The following is a 21943-nucleotide window of genomic DNA, read 5'->3' as shown; positions in this document are numbered from 1 at the left end:
AACATATGTGAAAATTGCACGTATCCATGTTTTGTAATAAGAAAGATAGAGGAAGATAAGTGTTTTCAATGACATCATCAACCAATTAGTAGGCAATTAGTAGGCGATTAGTAGGCAAAGCATACTTATAATTGGTTAAAATCACATGATGCACACTGATGATGTCATTGGAAACACGTATCTTCATATACAGTGCCTTGCGAAAGTATTCGGCCCCCTTGAACTTTGCGACCTTTTGCCACATTTCAGGCTTCAAACATAAAGATATAAAACTGTATTTTTTTGTGAAGAATCAACAACAAGTGGGACACAATCATGAAGTGGAACGACATTTATTGGATATTTAAAACTTTTTTAACAAATCAAAAACTGAAAAATTGGCCGTGCAAAATTATTCAGCCCCTTTACTTTCAGTGCAGCAAACTCTCTCCAGAAGTTCAGTGAGGATCTCTGAATGATCCAATGTTGACCTAAATGACTAATGATGATAAATACAATCCACCTGTGTGTAATCAAGTCGCCGTATAAATGCACCTGCACTGTGATAGTCTCAGAGGTCCGTTAAAAGCGCAGAGAGCATCATGAAGAACAAGGAACACACCAGGCAGGTCCGAGATACTGTTGTGAAGAAGTTTAAAGCCGGATTTGGATACAAAAAGATTTCCCAAGCTTTAAACATCCCAAGGAGCACTGTGCAAGCGATAATATTGAAATGGAAGGAGTATCAGACCAATGCAAATCTACCAAGACCTGGCCATCCCTCTAAACTTTCAGCTCATACAAGGAGAAGACTGATCAGAGATGCAGCCAAGAGGCCCATGATCACTCTGGATGAACTGCAGAGATCTACAGCTGAGGTGGGAGACTCTGTCCATAGGACAACAATCAGTCGTATATTGCACAAATCTGGCCTTTATGGAAGAGTGGCAAGAAGAAAGCCATTTCTTAAAGATATCCATAAAAAGTATCGTTTAAAGTTTGCCACAAGCCACCTGGGAGACACACCAAACATGTGGAAGAAGGTGCTCTGGTCAGATGAAACCAAAATTGAACTTTTTGGCAACAATGCAAAACGTTATGTTTGGCGTAAAAGCAACACAGCTCATCACCCTGAACACACCATGCCCACTGTCAAACATGGTGGTGGCAGCATCATGGTTTGGGCCTGCTTTTCTTCAGCAGGGACAGGGAAGATGGTTAAAATTGATGGGAAGATGGATGGAGCCAAATACAGGACCATTCTAGAAGAAAACCTGATGGAGTCTGCAAAAGACCTGAGACTGGGACGGAGATTTGTCTTCCAACAAGACAATGATCCAAAACATAAAGCAAAATCTACAATGGAATGGTTCAAAAATAAACATATCCAGGTGTTAGAATGGCCAAGTCAAAGTCCAGACCTGAATCCAATCGAGAATCTGTGGAAAGAACTGAAAACTGCTGTTCACAAATGCTCTCCATCCAACCTCACTGAGCTCGAGCTGTTTTGCAAGGAGGAATGGGAAAAAATGTCTGTCTCTCGATGTGCAAAACTGATAGAGACATACCCCAAGCGACTTACAGCTGTAATCGCAGCAAAAGGTGGCGCTACAAAGTATTAACTTAAGGGGGCTGAATAATTTTGCACGCCCAATTTTTCAGTTTTTGATTTGTTAAAAAAGTTTAAAATATCCAATAAATGTCGTTCCACTTCATGATTGTGTCCCACTTGTTGTTGATTCTTCACGAAAAAATATAGTATCTCGGACCTGCCTGGTGTGTTCCTTGTTCTTCATGATGCTCTCTGCGCTTTTAACGGACCTCTGAGACTATCACAGTGCAGGTGCATTTATACGGCGACTTGATTACACACAGGTGGATTGTATTTATCATCATTAGTCATTTAGGTCAACATTGGATCATTCAGAGATCCTCACTGAACTTCTGGAGAGAGTTTGCTGCACTGAAAGTAAAGGGGCTGAATAATTTTGCACGGCCAATTTTTCAGTTTTTGATTTGTTAAAAAAGTTTTAAATATCCAATAAATGTCGTTCCACTTCATGATTGTGTCCCACTTGTTGTTGATTCTTCACAAAAAAATACAGTTTTATATCTTTATGTTTGAAGCCTGAAATGTGGCAAAAGGTCGCAAAGTTCAAGGGGGCCGAATACTTTCGCAAGGCACTGTATATTTTTTTCCACAAAACATACAGAAAGTAGACAACGTTGTACCAGATCTTCAGTTTCTTGGTAATTTCTCGCATGGAATAGCCTTCATTTCTCAGAACAATAATAGACTGACGAGTTTCAGAAGAAAGTATTTTCTTCTAGCATTTTGAGCCTGTAATCGAACCCACAAATGCTGATGCTCCAGATACTCAACTAGTCTAAAGAAGGCTAGTTTTATTGCTTCTTTAATCAGAACAACAGTTTTCATAATTGCAAAAGGTTTTCTAGTGATCAATTAGCCTTTTAAAATTATAAACTTGGATTAGCTAACACAATGTGCCATTGGAACACAAGAGTGATGGTGCTGATAATGGGCCTCTGTACGCCTATGTAGATATTCCATAAAAAGCAGCCGTTTCCAGCTACAATAGTCATTTACAACATTAACAATGTCTACAATGTATTTCTGGTCAATTTGATGCTATTTTAATAGACAAAACGTGCTTTTCTTTCAAAACAAGGACATTTCTAAGTGACACCAAACTTTTGAATGGCAGTGTAGAAACTCACCATTTTCACATATGTTGATGTTGGGGTGGTGCTGGAGAAGATGAATATGAACTAGAACATTTTTTAAATTTCCCGTTAAGATCCTGGACTGCATGTTTAAGTTAGGTTAGTATAATGTTACTGACTGCAGGAAGGGAAGCTGTCTCGCCACTCTCGTACAGGGTATCCTACATGGCTGCAGGCTCGTGTGTACTCCACCAACGCACGACAAAACGTTTCCTCATCATCAGACCTGGATCACAGAAGACAACAGTCAGAAATACTCAAACAACAGTCAGACAACACTCAGATAACAGTCAGAAAACATTCAGACAAAACTCAGACAACACACACACAACATTCAGAAAATAGTGAGACAAAACTTAAGACAATAGTCAGCCAGAAGACAGACAGGCAACTCACTCACGCACGCACGCACACACACACTGGTGTGTGACTTACACACAGAGGTCAGCGACACAGCTGGCCACGTAGGGGTTTGGATCAATGTTATCATGACAGGACAGGAAGGGGAAGAACAGGAGAGCACTGCACTTCTCTATGGCATCCTACACACACACACATACACAAACATCAACATAATACAACAAAACACAGAATATCATTGTACAGTCTTAATGGCACACTGACAACCTAGGTTCAAGTAATATGTTCCAAACAGACAGACAGACACAGACAGACAACTCTTACGTCCATATCAGACTCAGAGTGGCAGGGTCCAGTGAAGTCAATGTCCACCAGAGGACAACCTCTCTCATGGGGCAGATCTACTGACCAGCTGTTAGCAAACACGGCTGGCTCCTCTGTCTGCACACCTACACACAGACACACACACACACGAAACACGCACACACACAGTTACGGATCCTTCCTCTAGATGCCTGAAAATAATCCAATATAATATAATAACTGTATAATGACTGCATATTAAAATAACTTCTCTCCTCTGCTCTACGTTCCTCTCTTCTCCTCTCCTCTGCTTTCCGCTCGTCTCCCTTCCTCCCTCTCTTCTCCTCTCTGCACTCCTGTCCCCTTTGTACTCTTTTCCCTCTCTCCTCTCTTCTCCTCTTCGTTTCCCACTCTCCTCTCCTGTCTAGGTCATGTTACAGGACTACGGCCTCCACCTCAGTAATAATAACTATAATGGTTCCCTGTGGTGCTGAGAGGAGAAAGGTTGTGATGGAAGGATGATTGGGTGCTGAGACAGAGGATAAGAGATGGGTGGAGGAAGGAGGATAAGAGGCTGGTCGGACCCACCTGTCCAGTCTTACAGTGGGCTTTGATGAGGTGTGAGTGAGTGAGTGTGTGTGTCTCACCGCGGGCAGTGGTGAGGTCATCGTTGGGCAGGTTGTTATAGTTCCCACAGAGGCCACAGGGGGTGCCGTGGTGCTGTTCAGACATCTTCAGATATACTCCGCTCTCTCCGTCCCACGCCAGAGAGAAGCCAAACACACTCTTCACCAGAAGGTAGTCAGCCAGACGCTCTATAAACACACCTCCTATTGTTTGGGGCAGGCTCAGCCTATGCACATATGCAGGGATAGGCAAACATTTCAAAATACAATTACAAAATACCATAAAGATCAATGTATCAAAATAAACAACAAAATACATGTTTTTTTTTTAATTTTATTTTTTTAAATGTATACATTTGCATTTAGCCGGCCGAACAGGAACAATATATTTGTACTGGCTATGACTGTGTTATGTTGTTGCTTAACTACCTTAGTTGAGCAAGTCACTCTGGATACGTGTCTGCTCAATGACCAATATGTACATTTATATGTGAAAATGAACATATCAAAAAGAACTGCAAAGCACACTGTGTAATGTTTCGGCCGGAATAATACTCAGCATGCTTTGCAATTGTTCATTTTTACATATACAGTTATATTTAGTTGATTTAGCACACGCTTTTATCACACCATAGTGCTATCAGACTTCTGATACCAGTGCAGGGTGAAAGGGTGGACACAAAATATGAACTTCTATTTAAGAAATGGTATAGAATTATTTTGTATTTTGAAAATACAAAATGCACTGGAGTGTAATTCAAATGACAAAATACTCAGAAGTAATTAAAATATATATTTCAAAAACTGCCCATCTCTGCACACACGCACACAGGTGCACACAGGCGCACACAGGCACACACACACAAACACACACAAACACACACACACACACACACACACACACACACACACACACACAAACAGAAAACATACACATTCCTCCATATCCCACCAACCTGCGGCCCCCCTGGTGGACTTGGTATCCAGAGATGTGGATCTCCTCCTCGTTGGGGAAGAAGAGACTGAGAGCCCTGGGACAGGAGTACACACTGCCCTCACACACACGGCTGTTATGGACCCACACTGTGTACTGTGGTGTGGCTGAGCGGCAGTCCTGGGCCAGTATGTAGGAGCAGGTTCCAGGGTAGTAGAAGTAGCTGCCATCGAACGTCTCATAGTGGTGCTGACCCCAAGACCTGCAGATCCCATCTCTGTCTTGGCCCTGGTTAGGAACTACATGCACACACAAACTCTGAGTTGTGCACGCTTATCTCAACTCTGAATTGGCATGATAGTGCCCTGGTGTGTTTGTTTGTGTGTGGGGGGCATGGGGAGGTGTGCCCACAATGCTAGCTCACTAAAAGCCGCTCAGTTACAGGAAAACCCGTCTCTGTGCCATACCCAGACAACTACACCCACTGTCTAACAGTGTTGGTGCTCTGGTGGTACTTTAGCCAGGTAGGTACTTGGTTGACAGGAACAGTGTGTATCAGAGTTCATCTGCCACACCCAGCATGATAAACGAACAGCAACACTTCATATTCCTGACGCTAGGGTGCTTACCATTGCGCCAACAAAACCATGGTGGTTGGGTGAGGGAAACACTACTTTAGGTCTCAGGCAAGGTATCACTATAGAGCAATGGTTGCCAACCGGTCGATCGTGATTCCTAGTCGATCACCAAATATTTCTGTAGAAAAGCCAACGAACGATGAAGGCTTGCACTCCTTTTTTAAAATCATGTTGTGCTGTTGCCGGTAGGTGCACTTGATTCATGAGAAAAAACTCTGCCTACCCGGCGGACCGGCAAATCTGTGACTAAATCGAGTGCACCTACTGCGCTGCCCAATTGGATGGCTTAAATCGCCGTGGCTGCAGAGCTTCCGGGACCCTGGCCACAGCCAAGTTGAATAGGCTACTAGTAGGCTACTACTAGCCTACGTAAGATTAAATAACTTTTAAAATCATGACCACAGAGAGACTGTCAAAGAATACAGCAAAGAGCTGCTGTTTTTATGAGTGAGTTTATGTTTAAGTTTAAATTCAGCACTGTCACTGTTTTTATTCAACACTATTACAAAACGCGCTTCTCCATATTCCGTACAGCTGTAATGAATGAGTAGCCAAGTATCGATAGCCCTGCATTTTATTATTATTATCAGCTCATCGTGTCGATTTTAATATTAAATAATATTAAACTTTCTCTGGTCATAGGAACAACATTAATTTGTGCATGAGGCAGATGCGGTGCGCTCAAGTTTCGTCATCAGGTGGAAGACGATGTCCCCACTCTCTGGTCAGTCTCACCGGAGGAAAGGAAAGAGAGAGCAGGGACCGTGAGAGGCAGTTTTGAAAGGTCATCCAACTCGGGAATTCCAAGTCGGAAACTCAGGCATCTTTCTAGAGCTCCGATTTTTCGACCTGAAGACCACTGACGTCATGATTTGACCTCGTTGACCATCAGATGCAGGTACCATCAGTCCAGTAAAAATAAAAAAGTGCTAAACCAACTGATCTATTTTGTTATCGAAGCTTCAGTTTTGAAATATAATATGGTCTGTTTAACAATATTGGCAGGCCAATCATATAGCCAATATGTTGTGATAATCTATTAGGCCTACTGTCCAAACCTCATTCCTACAAAACTGTTTGTGTGAGATTAATGTAAAAAAAAAAATCTGAGCGTAGATCTCAACTTGCTTTTTGACTGCGAAAGTGATCTTGACTCAAAAAAGGTTGGTGACCACTGCTATAGAGGCTCTACTAGAGACGCATCTCTGATGTATAGAGACCCTGTGTAGTCTACAGAAACTCAACCCTAATCCTCCAGACTTAATCATACACACTATGGACTGGTGTGTGTGTGTGCGTGTGTGCGTGTGTGTGTGTGTGTGTGTGTGTGTGTGTGTGTGTGTGTGTGTGTGGTTATTTATGACAGTGTGGACAGCTTATTAATGGTTGCTGATGGATGTGTCAGTCTGACTCTCATGCAGGCACACACACACCAAAATGAAACATACATTGTGGTTCTAGGTTCAAGATGTGTGTGTGTTACTCACTGATCTGGCAGCGGTCTCCGAGGGCCTGGAACTGTGCACAGTCACACACACCTCCCTCCTGACACCAGCCCCCATTCAGACAGCCACAGTACTCTGGTGAAACACAGACACAATATTTCCTCAATTCCTTAGAACTCCTCTGGAAATACTTTGAGATTCACCAATTGATGAATAACTTATTCTTTACGAGAGAAATTGCTTTAACCCTTTACACTCGTGAGAATTGGCCTATATGGATAGAGACAGATTCAAATGTTTCTAACAGAAGAAATATGAGTAGCATATGCATAACCATGGTAGCAATTGAAAGGGAACACTTTGGAGATTATGGTGAAATGATCAGACCAAAGATAAGGACCAAACAGTTCACCTGACACAAGACTGAATCAAAACATTACACTGTTGATTTTACATTAACTGAACTTTTCATATTATTTGTCAACATCGAAATCAGAAAATACTCGGGATATTTAGTAACATAATAAGAATATTCCTGGAAGTTTTGGGGTCAGTGCAACATTTTTAAAAATGACAAGGGTCCACACACCTCTCCAAAGTGTGCACAGTTCCTAAGTAATTTCAATTCTCAAGGAAAGAGCCTTCAAGTATTAGGTGCTTTTTTGAGCTCTCTTAGCTGTGTTGTTGAGGAACTGAAGCAAGCAAACGTGTTGTTTTTTGTTTGGAACACATCCCTGCATCCCCCCATCGCACAATTACTGTTGTTTTTACGGAATCCAAAAACGGTCCATTATGAACCATGAAATGGGTCAGGTAGGCATAATTTGAAAGCTTATTCAAATTGCCAACATGACTAGCTAAGTTATAAAATACGGTCTTACAGTGTTTGGCTTTCACAAGGAGAAACAGATAGTAATTGTGGTGCTCATAGAATGGAGTCATGAGTACATTTATACAGTTGAAGTCGGAAGTTTACAACAACACTTAGGTTGGAGTAATTAAAACTCGTTTTTCAACAACTCCACAAATGTCTTGTTAACAAACTATAGTTTTAGCAATTCGGTTAGGACATCTACTTTGTGCATGACACAAGTCATTTTTCCAACAATTGTTTACAGACAGATTATTTCACTTATAATTCACTGTATCACAATTCCAGTGGGTCAGAAGTTAACATACACTAAGTTGACTGTGCCTTTAAACAGCTTGGAAAATTCCAGAAAATGATGTCATGGCTTAACAAACTTCTGATAGGCTAATTGACATCAACTGAGTCAACTGGAGGCGTACCTGTGGATGTATTTCAAGGTCTACCTTCAAACTCAGTGCCTCTTTGCTTGACATCATGGGAAAATCAAAAGAAATCAGCCAAGACATCAGGAAAAAAATTATAGACCTCCACAAGTCTGGTTCATCCTTGGGAGCAATTTCCAAACGCCTGAAGGTACCACGTTCATCTGTACAAACAATAGTACGCAAGTATAAACACCATTGGACCACGCAGCCATCATACTGATCAGGAAGGAGACGCGTTCTGTCTCTTAGAGATGAACGTACTTTTGTGCGAAAAGTGCAAATCAATCCCAGAACAACAGCAAAGGACCTTGTGAAGATGCTGGAGGAAACAGGTACAAATGTTTCTATATCCACAGTAAAACAAGTCCTATATCAACCTAACCTGAAAGGCCACTCAGCAAGGAAGAAGCCACTGCTCCAAAACCGTCATAAAAAAGCCAGACTACGGTTTGCAACTGCACATGTGGACCAAGATTGTACTTTTTGGAGAAATGTTCTCTGGTCTGATGAAACAAAAATAGAACTGTTTGGCCATAATGACCATCGTTATGTTTGCAGGAAAGGGAAGAGGCTTGCAGGCCAAAGAACACCATCCCAACCGTGAAGGACGGGGGTGGAAGCATCATGTTGTGGGGGTGCTTTGCTGCAGGACAGACTGGTGCACTTCACAAAATAGATGGCATCATGAGTAAGGAAAAGTATGTGGATATATTGAAACAACATCTCAAGACATCAGTCAGGAAGTTAAAGCTTGGTTGCAAATTGGTCTTCCAAATGGACAATGACCCCAAGCATACTTCCAAAGTTGTGGCAAAATCACTTAAGGACACCAAAGTCAAGGTATTGGAGTGGCTATCACAAAGCCTTGACCTCAATCCTATAGAACATTTGTGGGCACAACTGAAAAAGTGTGTACGAGCAAGAAGGCCGACAAACCTGACTCAGTTACACCAGCTCTGTCAGGAGGAATGGGCCAAAATTCACCCAACTTATTGTGGGAAGCTTGTGGAAGGCTACACCAAACGTTTGACCCAAGTTAAACAATTTCAAGGCAATGCTACCAAATACTTATTGAGTGTATGTAAACGTCTGACCCACTGGGAATGTGATGAAATAAATAAAAGCTGAAATAAATAATTCTCTGTACTATTATTCTGACATTTCCCATTCTGAACAACGCAGTTCAAGAAATAAAGTTCAGAAAATATAAAACTAAATAAACTAAAGTAAAAAAAACAAACAAATAAAGTAGCACAATAAAATAACAATAACGAGGCTACAAACAGGGGGTACCAGTACCTAGTCAATGTGCGGGGGTACAGGTTAGTCGAGGTCATTTGTACATGTAGGTAGTGGTAAAGTGACTATCCATAGATAATAAACTGCGAGTAGCAGCAGTATAAAAATAAGGGGGTGTCAATGTAAATAGTCCAGGTGGCCATTTGATTAATTGTTCAGCAGTCTTATGGCTTGGGGGTAGAAGCTGTTAAGGGGCATTTTGGTCCTAGACTTGGCGCTCCGGTACCGCTTTCCGTGCGGTAGCAGAGAGAACAGTCTATGACTAGGGTGGATGGAGTCTTAGGCAAATTTTTGTCCCTTCCTTTGACACCACCTAGTATATATGTCCTGGATGGCAGGAAGCTTAGCCCCAGTGACGTACTGGGCCGTGCACACTACCCTCTGGAGCACCTTAAGGTGACAAGCAGTTGCCACACGAGCAGTTGCCACACCAGGTGGTGATGCAACCGGTCAGGATGCTCTCGATGGTGCAGCTGTATAAATCTTTTTGAGGATCTGGGGACCCCGTGTCAAATATTTTCAGTCTCCGAAGAGGGAAAAGGTGTTGTCGTGCCCTCTTCACGACTGTCTTGGTGTGTTTGGACCATGATAGTTCGTTGGTGATGTGGTTACCAAGGAACTTGAAACTCTTGATCCGCTCCACTACAGCCCTGTTGATGTTAACGGGGGCCGGTTAGGCCCACCTTTTCCTGTAGTGCACGATCAGCTCCTTTGTCTTGCTCACATTGAGGGAGAGGTCTTTGTCCTGGCATCACACTGTCAGGTCTCTGACCTCCTCCCTATAGGCTGTCTCATCGTTGTCGGTGATCAGGCCGACCACTATTGTGACAGGTTACCTTCACTTTCTTGGGCACATGGACTATGGTGGTCTGCTTGAAACATGTAGGTTTTACAGACTCTGTCAGGGAGAGGTTGAAAATGTCAGTGAAGACACTTGCCAGTTGGTCCGCGTGTGCTTTGAGTACAGGTCCTGGTAATCCGTCTGGCCCCGAGGCTTTGTGAATGTTGACCTGTTAAAAGGTCTTGCTCACATCGGCTACGGAGAGCGTGATCACACAGTCGTCCGGGACAGCTGGTGTTCTCATGCATGCTTCAGTGTTGCTTGTTTAGAAGCGAGCATAAAAGGCATTAAGCTCGTCTGGTAGGCTCGCGTCACTGGGCAGCTCGCGGTTGGGTTTCCCTTTGTAGTCCGTAATAGTTTGCAAGCCCTGCCTCATACGACAAGCATCAGAGCCAGTGTAGTAAAATGCAATATTAGTTCTGTATTGACGCCTGTTTGATAGTTTGTCTGAGAGCGTAGCAGGATTTCTTATAAGCGTCCAGACTAGTCTTCCGCTCCTTAAAAGCGGCAGCTCTACCCTTTAGCTCATTGCGGATGTTGCCTGTTATCCATGGCTTCTGGTTGGGATATGTACGACCAGTCACTGTGGGGATGACGTCATTGATGCACTTATTGATGAAGCCAGTGACTGAGGTGGTGTACTCCTCAATCTAGAAGAAAAAGAAACGCACACCTATTTAGGCGAGGTGCTGGCTAGCGGAGTAGAAAACTTGAAAAAAAAGAGAGCCGCACACTCTAGGAGCTCAGATGTAAAAATGTAATTACCAATGTTTCGACAGCCAAGCTGTCTTCATCAGGGTATAATCACAAACACTGCGGGATGACTCGTTTATGTAGTGTCAAAAGAAACAGGTGTCTGTAAACATGGCCAAGAGTGGCCTAATATCATTGGTTAATTATCAAATATTAAAATGTCATACAAAGAACAGCATACAAACAACAAATGGATAGCATACGATCATAAATTCATTTGACTACCCAAGCTTACAAACAATTACAATGGTAAAGTCACAATAATCACAAGAATGGCTTCAGATCAAAGTCTACGTTGAGACCGAAGGGCGCACGGGTCTTTAAGTTAAAGATCCAGGCAGCCTCTTGTTTTAACAATAAATTATCAAGGTCACCCCCTCTCCTAGGGAGGGTGACATGTTCGATGCCAATATAACGCAGAGACGAAATCGAGTGGCCTGCCTCCAAGAAGTGGGCCGCAACTGGGTAAGTAAAGTTTTTACACCTAATGGTGCTACAATGCCCCGAGATACGTACTTTTAATTTGCGCTTTGTTTTACCTACATAATTTTTACCACAAGGGTAGTTAGAACACAAGAATGCGTCTTTTTGCGAGACTGACCTTGAAAAAGGTCATGTCTCGTTTTGTTTTGAATTTTCTCAATGGCAATATTATTTGTGAGACTGACCTTGAAAAAGGTCATGTCTCATTTTGTTTTGAATTTTCTCAATGGCAATATTAATCTGATCATTCTTGTAGCCCCTAGAGGTTTACTCACTCGCTTACGAATTCTCACAAGGCAGGCACCATGACCTCCGCCCCATTTTTCTCTGTCTTTTTTTCACGTGAATGATGGGGATTTGGGCATGGTCTCGAGAAAGCAGCATGTCCTTTGTGTTGGACTCATTAAAGAAAAAATCTTTGTCCAGTTCGAAGTGAGTAATCGCTGTACTGATGTCCAGAAGCTCTTTTCATAAGAGACGGTAGCAGCAACATCATGTACAAAATAAGTTACAAACAACGTGAAAAAAAAAAATAAAGACCACAGTTGGTTAGGAGCCTGTAAAACGGCATCTATCCCCTCCGGCGCCATTATTAGGGTACACAGGGCGAAAGAAAAATTATAGTAATCTAGGTGACAGACAAACACATTCAATAACACCTTGCCCACTCTTGCCTGCATCTAGCTGATCTAGGGTGTAATCATAACTCCAAGCAGTTGCAAAATAGAGTTTCTCTTGGACAAATTCAGATATGTTTATTCCTGTTTTGTTCTATTTGCTTCCGTATAAGAAAAGTTTTTCAACAGAATCGGCAGAATGAATCAACACATCCCTGATCACCCACAAATATAGTTCACTTTCATAGCAGCCACATACAAACAGCATGATAACATTGATCTTTGTATAATCTTTTCCCTTCGCTTGTGGACTTCAGTGCACAACACAACAACTGTCTGTGACCAGGTAAAAAACACTTTCCAAGCAAAACCTTCATGCCATAAGTGATAACCGCTACACACAGCCTAGTCAAGATAGCTTCTAGCTTCTAGACCTGACGTGTTAGTAAACCCGCTACAATCATGCAGTACAGTGTACAGCAAGCAGTTAAGCAGTTACCTCGCCGGGCCCCAGTGGCAATAAAATAATAAAACCAAAAGCTTACCTTGACTTGGAAGAGTTCCAGTGTTGGATAACTATAGCCAGCTAGCTAACATAGCATCCCTCTCTGTTTGAATACTTTAAAGTATTACTTAAGCCGTTTTTTGGGGTATCCGTACTTTACTTTACTATTTCTATTTTTTTATACTTTTACATCACTACATTCCTAAAGAAAAGTATGTACTTTTTACTCCATATATTTCCCTGACGCATAAAACTATTTGTTACATTTTGAATGCTTAGCAGGACAGGAAAATTGTCTAATTCACACACTTAATCAAGAGAACATCCCTGGTCATCCTACTGCCTCTTATCTGGCGGATCACTAAACACATGCTTTGTTTGTAAATTATAGTGTTGGAGTGTGCCTCTGGCTCTGCTTTGCTTATTATATGGATTATACTTGTACTTTTGATACTTAAGTAAATTTTAGAAATTATATTTACTTTTGATACTGAAGTATATTTAAAACCAAATACTTTCAGAATTTTACTCAAGTAATATTTTACACTGGGTACTTTTTTTACACCCACGGTTTACCACAGTAACTTTACTTTTACTTAAGTATGAAAATTGGGTACTTTTTTCCACCACTGGGTGTTTGAGTAGGCTAAACTAGCTAGCTGCATGTTATAGCTAAGTAATGAAAGTGAAAAAAATATCTCTCTCAAAACTGTTCAACGATTGACTTTCTCTCTATTTGTGTTAACTACTCACCTCATGTTATGCACTGCAGTGCTAGCTATCTATAGCTTATGATTTCAGTACTAGATTAATTCTATGATTCGTTGATTGGGTGGGTAACATGTCAGTTGATGCTGCAAGTTGGAGGACATCCTCCAGAAGATATCATAATTACTGTGCAAGTCGATGGAAGGGGGTGAAAAACATGAGCCTCCTGGGTTTTGTATTAAAGTCAATGTACCCAGAGGAGGAAGGAAACGAACTGTCCTCCGGCTACATCATGGCGCTACCACAGAGAGTGATGTTGAGGGTAATGTAGACATTGATTCCAAAACAGTGTGTTTTAATAAATTATTTGGTGCTGTGAATATATTTAGCATGGTTTTATCTAAAAAGGATAACTTTTTTATGTTTCACTATTTTTATTTTTATGAAATTCACTGAGGCGGATGGTCCTCCCCTTCCTCCTTTGAGGAGCCTTCAATACATGCAAATTATTATATGACTTGAACTTCTTAAATATCCGCACTTTTTTTTTTTAAATCGCCTAATATGACATACCCTAATCTAATTGCCTGTAGCTCAGGCCCTGATGCAAGGATATGCATATTCTTGGTACCATTTGAAAGGAAACACTTTGAACATTGTGCAAATGTGAAGGAATGTAGGAGAATATTACACAATAGATCTGGTAAAAGATAATACAAAGAAAGAACCAACCGTTCTTTTGCATTTTTTTGTACCATTGTCTTTGAAATGCAAGAGAAAGGCCATAATGTACTATTCCAGCCCAGGTGCAATTTAGATTTTGGCCACTAGATGACAGCAGTGTATGTGCAAAGATTTAGACTGATCCAGTGAACCATTGCTTTTCTGTTTAAAATGTTATATCAAGACTGCCCAAATGTGCCTAATTTGTTTATTAATAACAACTTTTCATGTTCAAAACGGTGCACTCTCCTCAAGCAATAGCATGGTATTCTTTCACTGTAATAGCTACTGTAAATTGGACAGTGCAGTTAAATTAACAAGAATTTAAGATTTCTGCCAATATCAAATATGTCTAGGTCATCCTGGGAAATGTCCTTGTTACTTACAACCTCATGCTAATAGCATTAGCATACGTTAGCTCAACAATCCCAAATAAGCACATTTTTACTCCTGAACTTATTTAAGCTTGTCATAATAAAGGGATAGAATACTTATTGACTCAAGACATTTCAGCTTTTAATTTTGAATTAATTTGTAAAAATGTTTAAAAGCATACAGTAATTACACTTCGACCTTATGAGGTGTCATAATGAGGTATTGTGTCTAGCAAGTGACACAAAATAAAAATGTTATCAATTTTAAATTCAAGGGGTGTGAATACTTTCTGAAGGCAAGGCACTTTAGGCCCTGTGTGTATGTGTGTGTGTGTGTGTGTGTGTGTGTGTGTGTGTGTGTGTGAGTGAGTGTGTGTGTGTTTGTATGTGAGTGTGTGTGTGTGTGTGTGTGTGTGTGTGTGTGTGTGTACCTGAGGAGGCATCGCGGGCGGTGTAATTGTGTAGAACACTGCGAGGGAGAGTTGCTTCAGAGAGAAGTGGACTGAATGTCTGGTGAGAAGAGAACACTGATGATCACACACATGCACAAACATGTGTAGTAAATGTGTATCTCTACCCCTGTGTGTAGTTGCACCAGTGTATGTATGTGTATGTGTGTGCGTCCTACAAAGGTGTCTTTGTGCTAGTCAGGGTGTTGTGTGTGTGTGTATGCCCTGACCTCATCTGCTTCTCTTAGGTGTAGTGTGCCTACCTCCTCCCCTAGGAGATCCCGTTTCCTCCGCAGTGCATTAGCCCTCCTGCACGCACGTACACATGCACACACACACAGACACACACACACATACACACAGACACACACACACACAGACACACACACAGCACAGGGAGATATACATTCATTATGAGGAGAAACATGCAAACTGAAGTTAAGTGCACTTTTGACCACTTGAATACATCCAAACCAAACACACACATGCATCAGTTTAGCCATGACATTGAATTAATGAATCCCCTGAGATTATGAATGTTTCTCGCTTCCTCTCCTCTCTTACCTCTGTAGTCTACTGTCTGTCTCTGTCAGTTGGCTCTGAGCTGCTGAACACAACAAAAAAACATCAGTAAAACCTCACACACCATCAAAAGTATTACTTCATTGCACTATCACAACACATAAAATATCATCACATATATACCACAAGTCGACAAAACATATCAAATGTATTAATTTAAACGTTCGAATTTAGGGTCGCTGGAGCACATTATTGAACAGCAACAATTTAGGCTACACCTCTGAATGATTTAAAAGACAGTATCAGCTCTAATGTATTCCTATCCAAAGGAAAACATTTGTCAATCATAATTCCCTAAGGCCATAACGATGTCACTGCGGGGGGCTGAAACCCACATTTCAAACGTGAACAGTACAATTAGCCTATCATCCGATATTTCCTAAGGTTAAAACAGCAAAATATGAACTTTTCAAAAATGTCTCGCGCATACAACACTGGTGCTAGTTTTCTGCTCTCTCTTTGACATTTTTGGAATCACTCTTAGAACGTCAAACGTTTATGTTGAAACAGTAAAGGTTATAGTACTCATCTAAGTTATGCATTTTGATATGATGCGCGTGTGTCGCTGGGAGACTCACCGTGTGCTGTCAGCAGCTGGAGAACTGAACACCACGAAAGAAGGACCAGTATTACTCTACGTGGACCGTTCATCTCAGAGCTCATCCACCCGGAGGTTAACGGAACATTTCACAGGACAGACCGGAGAGTAGAAGAGGGTCTCTGTTCGTTACCGGACTTCCCGCGGTTCACGTCCACGCGCACATAGTTGAGCGTGCAACTCGGATGGATGACGAGGTCACGAGTTCACCTTCGCGCAGGTGAGGGGGGGGGGGGGGGGGGGGGGTTGTGTAAAACTGGTGACATCAAACCGACTGAAAGTGGTGTAAGTAAAACTGGTGACATCAAACCGACTGAAAGTGGTGTAAAGTACTTAAGTAAAAATACTTTAAAGTATTGCTTAAGTATTGCCATGGTCATCCTTATTGCATCTGACCTGGCAGACTCACTAAACACAAGTACTTCATTTCTAAATGATGTCTGAGTGTTGGAGTATGCCGCTGGCTATCTGCTATACTTTTACTTCTGATAGGTAAGTATATTTTTCTTAATTGCATCTACTGTTGATACTTAAGTCACTCAACAGTACATATACAGTACCAGTCAAAACTTTGGACACACCTACTCATTCAAAGGTTTTTATTTATTTTTACTATTTTCTACATTGAAGAATAATAGTGAAGACATCAACACTATGAAATAACACATATGGAATCATGTAGTAACCAAAAAAGTGTTAAACAAATCAAAATCTATTTTAATAGGGAACAACATTGCATCCTTCAAGATTGTTGGAAAAGCCAGGTGAAGCTGGTTGAGAGAATGCCAAGAGTGTGCAAAGCTGTCATCAAGGTAAAGGGTCACTACTTTGAAGAATCTCAAATATAAAATATATTTTGATTTGTTTAACACTTTTTTGGGGTACTACATGATTCCGTATGTGTTATTTCATAGTTTTGACGTCTTCACTATTATTCAACAATGTAGAAAAAGTTTTAAAAAATAAAGAAAACCCCTGGAATGAGTAGGTGTGTCAAAACTTTTGACTGGTACTGTATATTTAAAACCAAATATTTTTAAACTTTTGCTCAAGTAGTATTGCATTGGGTGACTGACTTTTAAGTCATTTTCTATGAAGGTAACTTTACTTTAACTCAAGTATGACAATTGGGTACTTTTTCAACCACTGTCCCTACCCCATTGAAGTTGACATTTAAAATGGTTAAAGTAAGGTTAGGGATAGGTAAGGGTTATGGTTAGGTAAGGGTTATGGTTAAGGTTAAGGGTATGGTAGGGGTTAAGGTTAGAGTATGGGTATGGATGTTCCAAGGATCCCTGATTGCAGAATCGACAGGAGAATAGTGGGCTACCTGCAAGTTAGAGAGATTCTCTGAGTTTAGGACACAAATGCAACAAATTAATTGACTGTAGGGCCTACTTATGATTACAAATATAGTCTTACTTTAGAGACAGTAATTTAACTTTAATAAAATTATAAATTAGATTGTATATGTGTATATGTGTGTGTGTGTGTGTGTGTGTGTGTGCGTGCGTGCGTGCGTGCGTGTGTGTGTGTGTGTGTGTAAGTGTGTGTGTGTGTGTGTGTGTGTGTGTGTGTGTGTGTGTGTGTGTGTGTGTGTAAGACTTGGACTCCCTCTGCTGGCCATTGATGTATGCCTATCTGATATGAGTGAAAATGGACATGAGCAAAAATCTCTGAATGTTTAATAACATAGTATAATGTACATGTTTAATAGTATTATCATGATATACATGTTAATGTCCTGGATACATAATGCGTCTTAAATTCTTTAAACAGTAGAGGAGGGGGTTTGGGGTGGCACGAGTGGTGGTATTGTTAGCAAGTTAATGGGGGTTGAGTAAGGTTTGATAGGGTTGCATACCAGTGAAGTATTGGGGGGTTAAGGAGTGGGATTGCTGATGAGGGTTCATGAGTGGTGGATGGGTATCAGGTATTTTGGAGTGGGTAAGTGGGCAGCAGTAGAGGCTGCTGAGGGGAGGACAGCTCATAATAATGGTCGGAAGGGAGCGAATGGAATGGCATCTAACACCTGGAAACCATGTGTTTGATGCGTTTGATACCATTCCACTGATTCCGCATTAGCCGTTAGCACGAGCCCACCCTCCCCAATTGGGTGCCACCAACCTCCTGTGGTGGGTAGGAGGGCAAAGTCAGTCTGCTACAGAGAGCTGCCTAGTAATGTGACATCACTTCCTGGCAGCCAGTTCAGCGTTGACTTGATCCTCAGTTTTGAGGTCGTGCCATTGGGCGATGGGCCTGCGGGGGTTGGCCAGCATGTCTGACCAATGACGAAGCTCGGTGCCGCTGCTGGCTCCACCCAGAAACACCTTCCCGATGGCATCATTCTTCCCAATCTTATCATAGTCCAACACTGTCACTTCTACCTGCACCTTCTACACACAGAGAAACACAGACCTCTGCTCGAAGGGTTGATCAATTATAAAGGAATTCATTGTAAGGGATAAGTGAGAGAGAGAGAGAGAGAGAGAGAGAGAGAGAGAGAGAGAGAGAGAGAGAGAGGGAGAGAGAGAGAGAGAGAGAGTGTGTGTGTGTGTGTGTGGGGGGGGGGTGTACCTTTATCTGTTCGAAGGACACCTCAAAGCTGAAGGACTCATTGTAGTAAGGGTTGAGAGTGTTCTTTTTGATGCTGTTTTTCTTCTTCTTCAGTCTTTTTCCATTCTGCAGTAGGTGGATCTTTGCATAGGGGTCTAACAGAGGAGACAGAGATCAACCTAACACAAAAACGCTCTCACTTTCTGTCTCTCTCTGTCTCTCGCTGTCTCTTTCTCTCTCTCTCTCTCTCTCTCTCTCTCTGTTTCTCTCTCACACACACACACACCCAGCTCACCCGACAGTCCTCCTACGTCCATCTTCTTTTGCTTTTTTGCATCGAGGACAACGATGCTTAATTTCCCTGCTGTAGGAACATATCTCAGAGACAGACAGATATCACCCAGCTGCTCTGACTGGAGAGAGAGAGTGCCAGAGGTAAGTGCTTTGTGACTTTCTTTCCTATATATTTCTTCCTTCTCTCTTTTTTACTCTGTCTATCCTCCTGGTCTCTCCATTCTCACCTCCTCTTTCTCTGCCTTCTTCAGCTCCCGCCACTCCTGTATCATCTGACTGAAGTCCAGGCTGCACATTGGTACTTATAGTGCTCCAATCGCGTCATGTTTAGAGAAACAGTCAAAGTCATACACTGTCATCACCAGAGTCCTGCCTCCCAGCTCACTGTACAGTACCTACATACACATACAATATATACACACACACACACTCACGCATGCACACAGACACACACACACACACAAATGTTGTTGAATTGAAGGTGAAAGTCTTATTGAAGGTTGGGCTGTGTGTCTTCCTGTGGACTTTAGTCTCAAACTTCCTCTTCTTGTCTGGTAGAGTTTAACATACGGGTCTGAACTTCCCCCCACATCCATGGCTGGGAGATCACAAGCCTGCAGGATACCTACTACCATCTATAAACGGGAAAGGGGGGCAGAGGGTATGGAGAAGACCCACAGCTATAGCATGTGTCTGATGGAATAATATTTGGTACTCGGTGAACACGGTGAGAACTCTTTGTTCCTGCTCCGCAGGACATTGGTTAGCAGAATCAGATGTGTTAGAGCAGGGATCGAACAAGGAGTTCTCACGGTGTTCTCTGTGAAGTTGTAGTCCAATGAGAACTCCAGTCTGCCCAACTTCACTTCCTCTGTAGGCTCCTCCTCCCTGCCAGTCAATCCAGTCTCTGTGTCACCCTCATCCTTTAGGGGCTACAGGACACACACACAAACACACAGAAAAACCTGATACATACCAAGCAGCAGACCTACACAGGTTAATAAATCGTATTCAGGATCGGTGGGACCCCTACGGGACGGTTGACCTAACGTAGGCTAATGCGATTAGCATGAGGTTGTAAGTAACAAGAACATTTCCCAGGACATAGACATATCTGATATTGGCAGAAAGCTTAAATTCTTCTTAATCTAGCTGCAGTGTCCAATTTACAGTAGCTATTACAGTGAAATAATACCATGCTATTGTTTGAGGAGAGTGCACAGTTTTGAACATGAAAAGTTATTGATAAGCAAATTAGGCACATTTGGGCAGTCTTGATACACAATTTTGAACAGAAATGCAATGGTTCATTGAATCAGTCTAAATCTTTGTACATACACTGCTGTCATCTAGTGGCCAAAATCTAAATTCCACCTGGGCTGGAATAATACATTATGCCCTTTCTCTTGCATTTCAAAGACGATGGTAGAAAAAAAATACAAAAGAACGGTTGGTTTTTTCTTTGTATTATCTTTTACCAGATCTATTGTGTTATATTCTCCTACATTCCTTTCACATTTCCACAAAGTTCAAAGTGTTTCCTTTCAAATGGTACCAAGAATATGCATATCCTTGCTTCAGGGCCTGAGCTACTGGCAGTTAGATTTGGGTATGTCATTTTAGGAAAAAAAAAAAAAAAAGGGTGTGATCCTCAAGAGGTTGTTGCTTTACTCCACACTATTTATTAAAAGTTTGTGTGTAGCCCTCCACAGAGAGTTGATATTACACAATGTGTGTGTGTGTGTGTGTGTGTGTGTGTGTGTGTGTGTGTGTGTGTGTGTGTGTGTGTGTGTGTGTGTGTGTGTGTGTGTGTGTGTGTGTGTGTGTGTGTGTGTATACCTCAGAGTTGTCTCTCTCCAGCTCAGTGTCCGTGTTCAAGCCGTTCTTTCCCTTCTTCTCCTATGTTAGCATACTGAGACTTCAGCAGGAGACATCTACATTCCAACTGGATGACTGGTATTAATGTATACATGTCCCTGTGTAACTGCGCATGCATTTATGACATCGGCATTACTGTATGTGTGATTGTGCGTGCATATACTGAAAACCGGTATGCATTATGTTTCCGGTGGTTGATACCGTTTTGTCTCTATTGACTCTATGTATAGATGCTGCTGCCTGAATTAGAACTGTAGGATGCGGTTTCTGCAGCAACGCCGGTATCAAGTTCCAGCCCCACCCAAAGATAGAGATGCAGATTCACACACATACTGTACACACACACACATAGAGCTTAGACCTCTGTGGAGCATTGTGACTTCAACTCTGTTGTTCACCTTGCTGATGATTCGGTGGACAGGGACGTTGTATTGATTCATGTCTTATAGGGAATTATAAACTGGGTGGTTTGAGCCCCGAATGCTGATTGGCTGACAGCCGTGGTTTATCAGACCGTATACCACGGGTATGGCAAAACATTTTTTTTTTACTGCTCTAATTACGTTGCTAACCAGTTTATAATAGCAATTAGGCACCTCAGGAGTTTGTGATATTTGGCCAATATACCACGGCTAAGAGCTGTGTCCAGGCACTCCGCGATGCATTGTGCATAAGAACAGCCCTTAGCTGTGGTATATTGGCCATATACCACACACCCTCGTGCCTTATTGCTTAAATGTACTCTGTGATTGGAGGCACTATTAGAGGGTCATTCATTTAGATACACCCACAGCATTCTATTCCAGTTTCATTTTTAGAAGAAACTGAATAATAATTTAATATAACGTCTTGGTTGAGCCGTTGGTTCTAAAATATGTGGAAACAGATATTTTATTTAGATTGGTCTAAAACTTTTCACCCTATATAAGACATAGCACCCAATGGTTCATTATATTT

At 41.7% G+C, this 21943-nt stretch overlaps 1 protein-coding gene and 1 pseudogene across 1 annotated transcript in view; both read right to left on the bottom strand.

Moving 5' to 3' along the window:
- The window catches only part of LOC110532237 (otogelin-like protein), a 70756-nt gene extending 54352 nt beyond the window's left edge, over positions 1 to 16404 (bottom strand). Inside the window, exons 1-10 of the mRNA XM_090229993.1 lie at positions 16239 to 16404; positions 15643 to 15685; positions 15342 to 15387; positions 15061 to 15139; positions 7073 to 7165; positions 4970 to 5246; positions 4035 to 4240; positions 3409 to 3533; positions 3160 to 3266; positions 2844 to 2950 (exon numbers count right to left, since the gene is read on the bottom strand). Coding sequence (XP_090086119.1) covers positions 2844 to 2950; positions 3160 to 3266; positions 3409 to 3533; positions 4035 to 4240; positions 4970 to 5246; positions 7073 to 7165; positions 15061 to 15139; positions 15342 to 15387; positions 15643 to 15685; positions 16239 to 16323 — 1168 coding nt within the window. The 5' untranslated portion in view covers positions 16324 to 16404. The remainder of the gene's footprint in view (positions 1 to 2843; positions 2951 to 3159; positions 3267 to 3408; positions 3534 to 4034; positions 4241 to 4969; positions 5247 to 7072; positions 7166 to 15060; positions 15140 to 15341; positions 15388 to 15642; positions 15686 to 16238) is intronic.
- A 2025-nt stretch (positions 16405 to 18429) lies between these two features.
- Positions 18430 to 21426, bottom strand: LOC118966672 (synaptotagmin-1-like; annotated as a pseudogene).
- Between the last annotated feature and the right edge of the window lie 517 nt (positions 21427 to 21943).

This window comes from Oncorhynchus mykiss, chromosome 1 (assembly GCF_057628025.1).
Source record: "Oncorhynchus mykiss isolate SJ-2025 chromosome 1, ASM5762802v1, whole genome shotgun sequence".
Taxonomy (NCBI): domain Eukaryota; kingdom Metazoa; phylum Chordata; class Actinopteri; order Salmoniformes; family Salmonidae; genus Oncorhynchus; species Oncorhynchus mykiss.
Note: the sequence above shows the minus strand (reverse complement) of the source record. Positions and strands in the feature narration are given on the sequence as shown.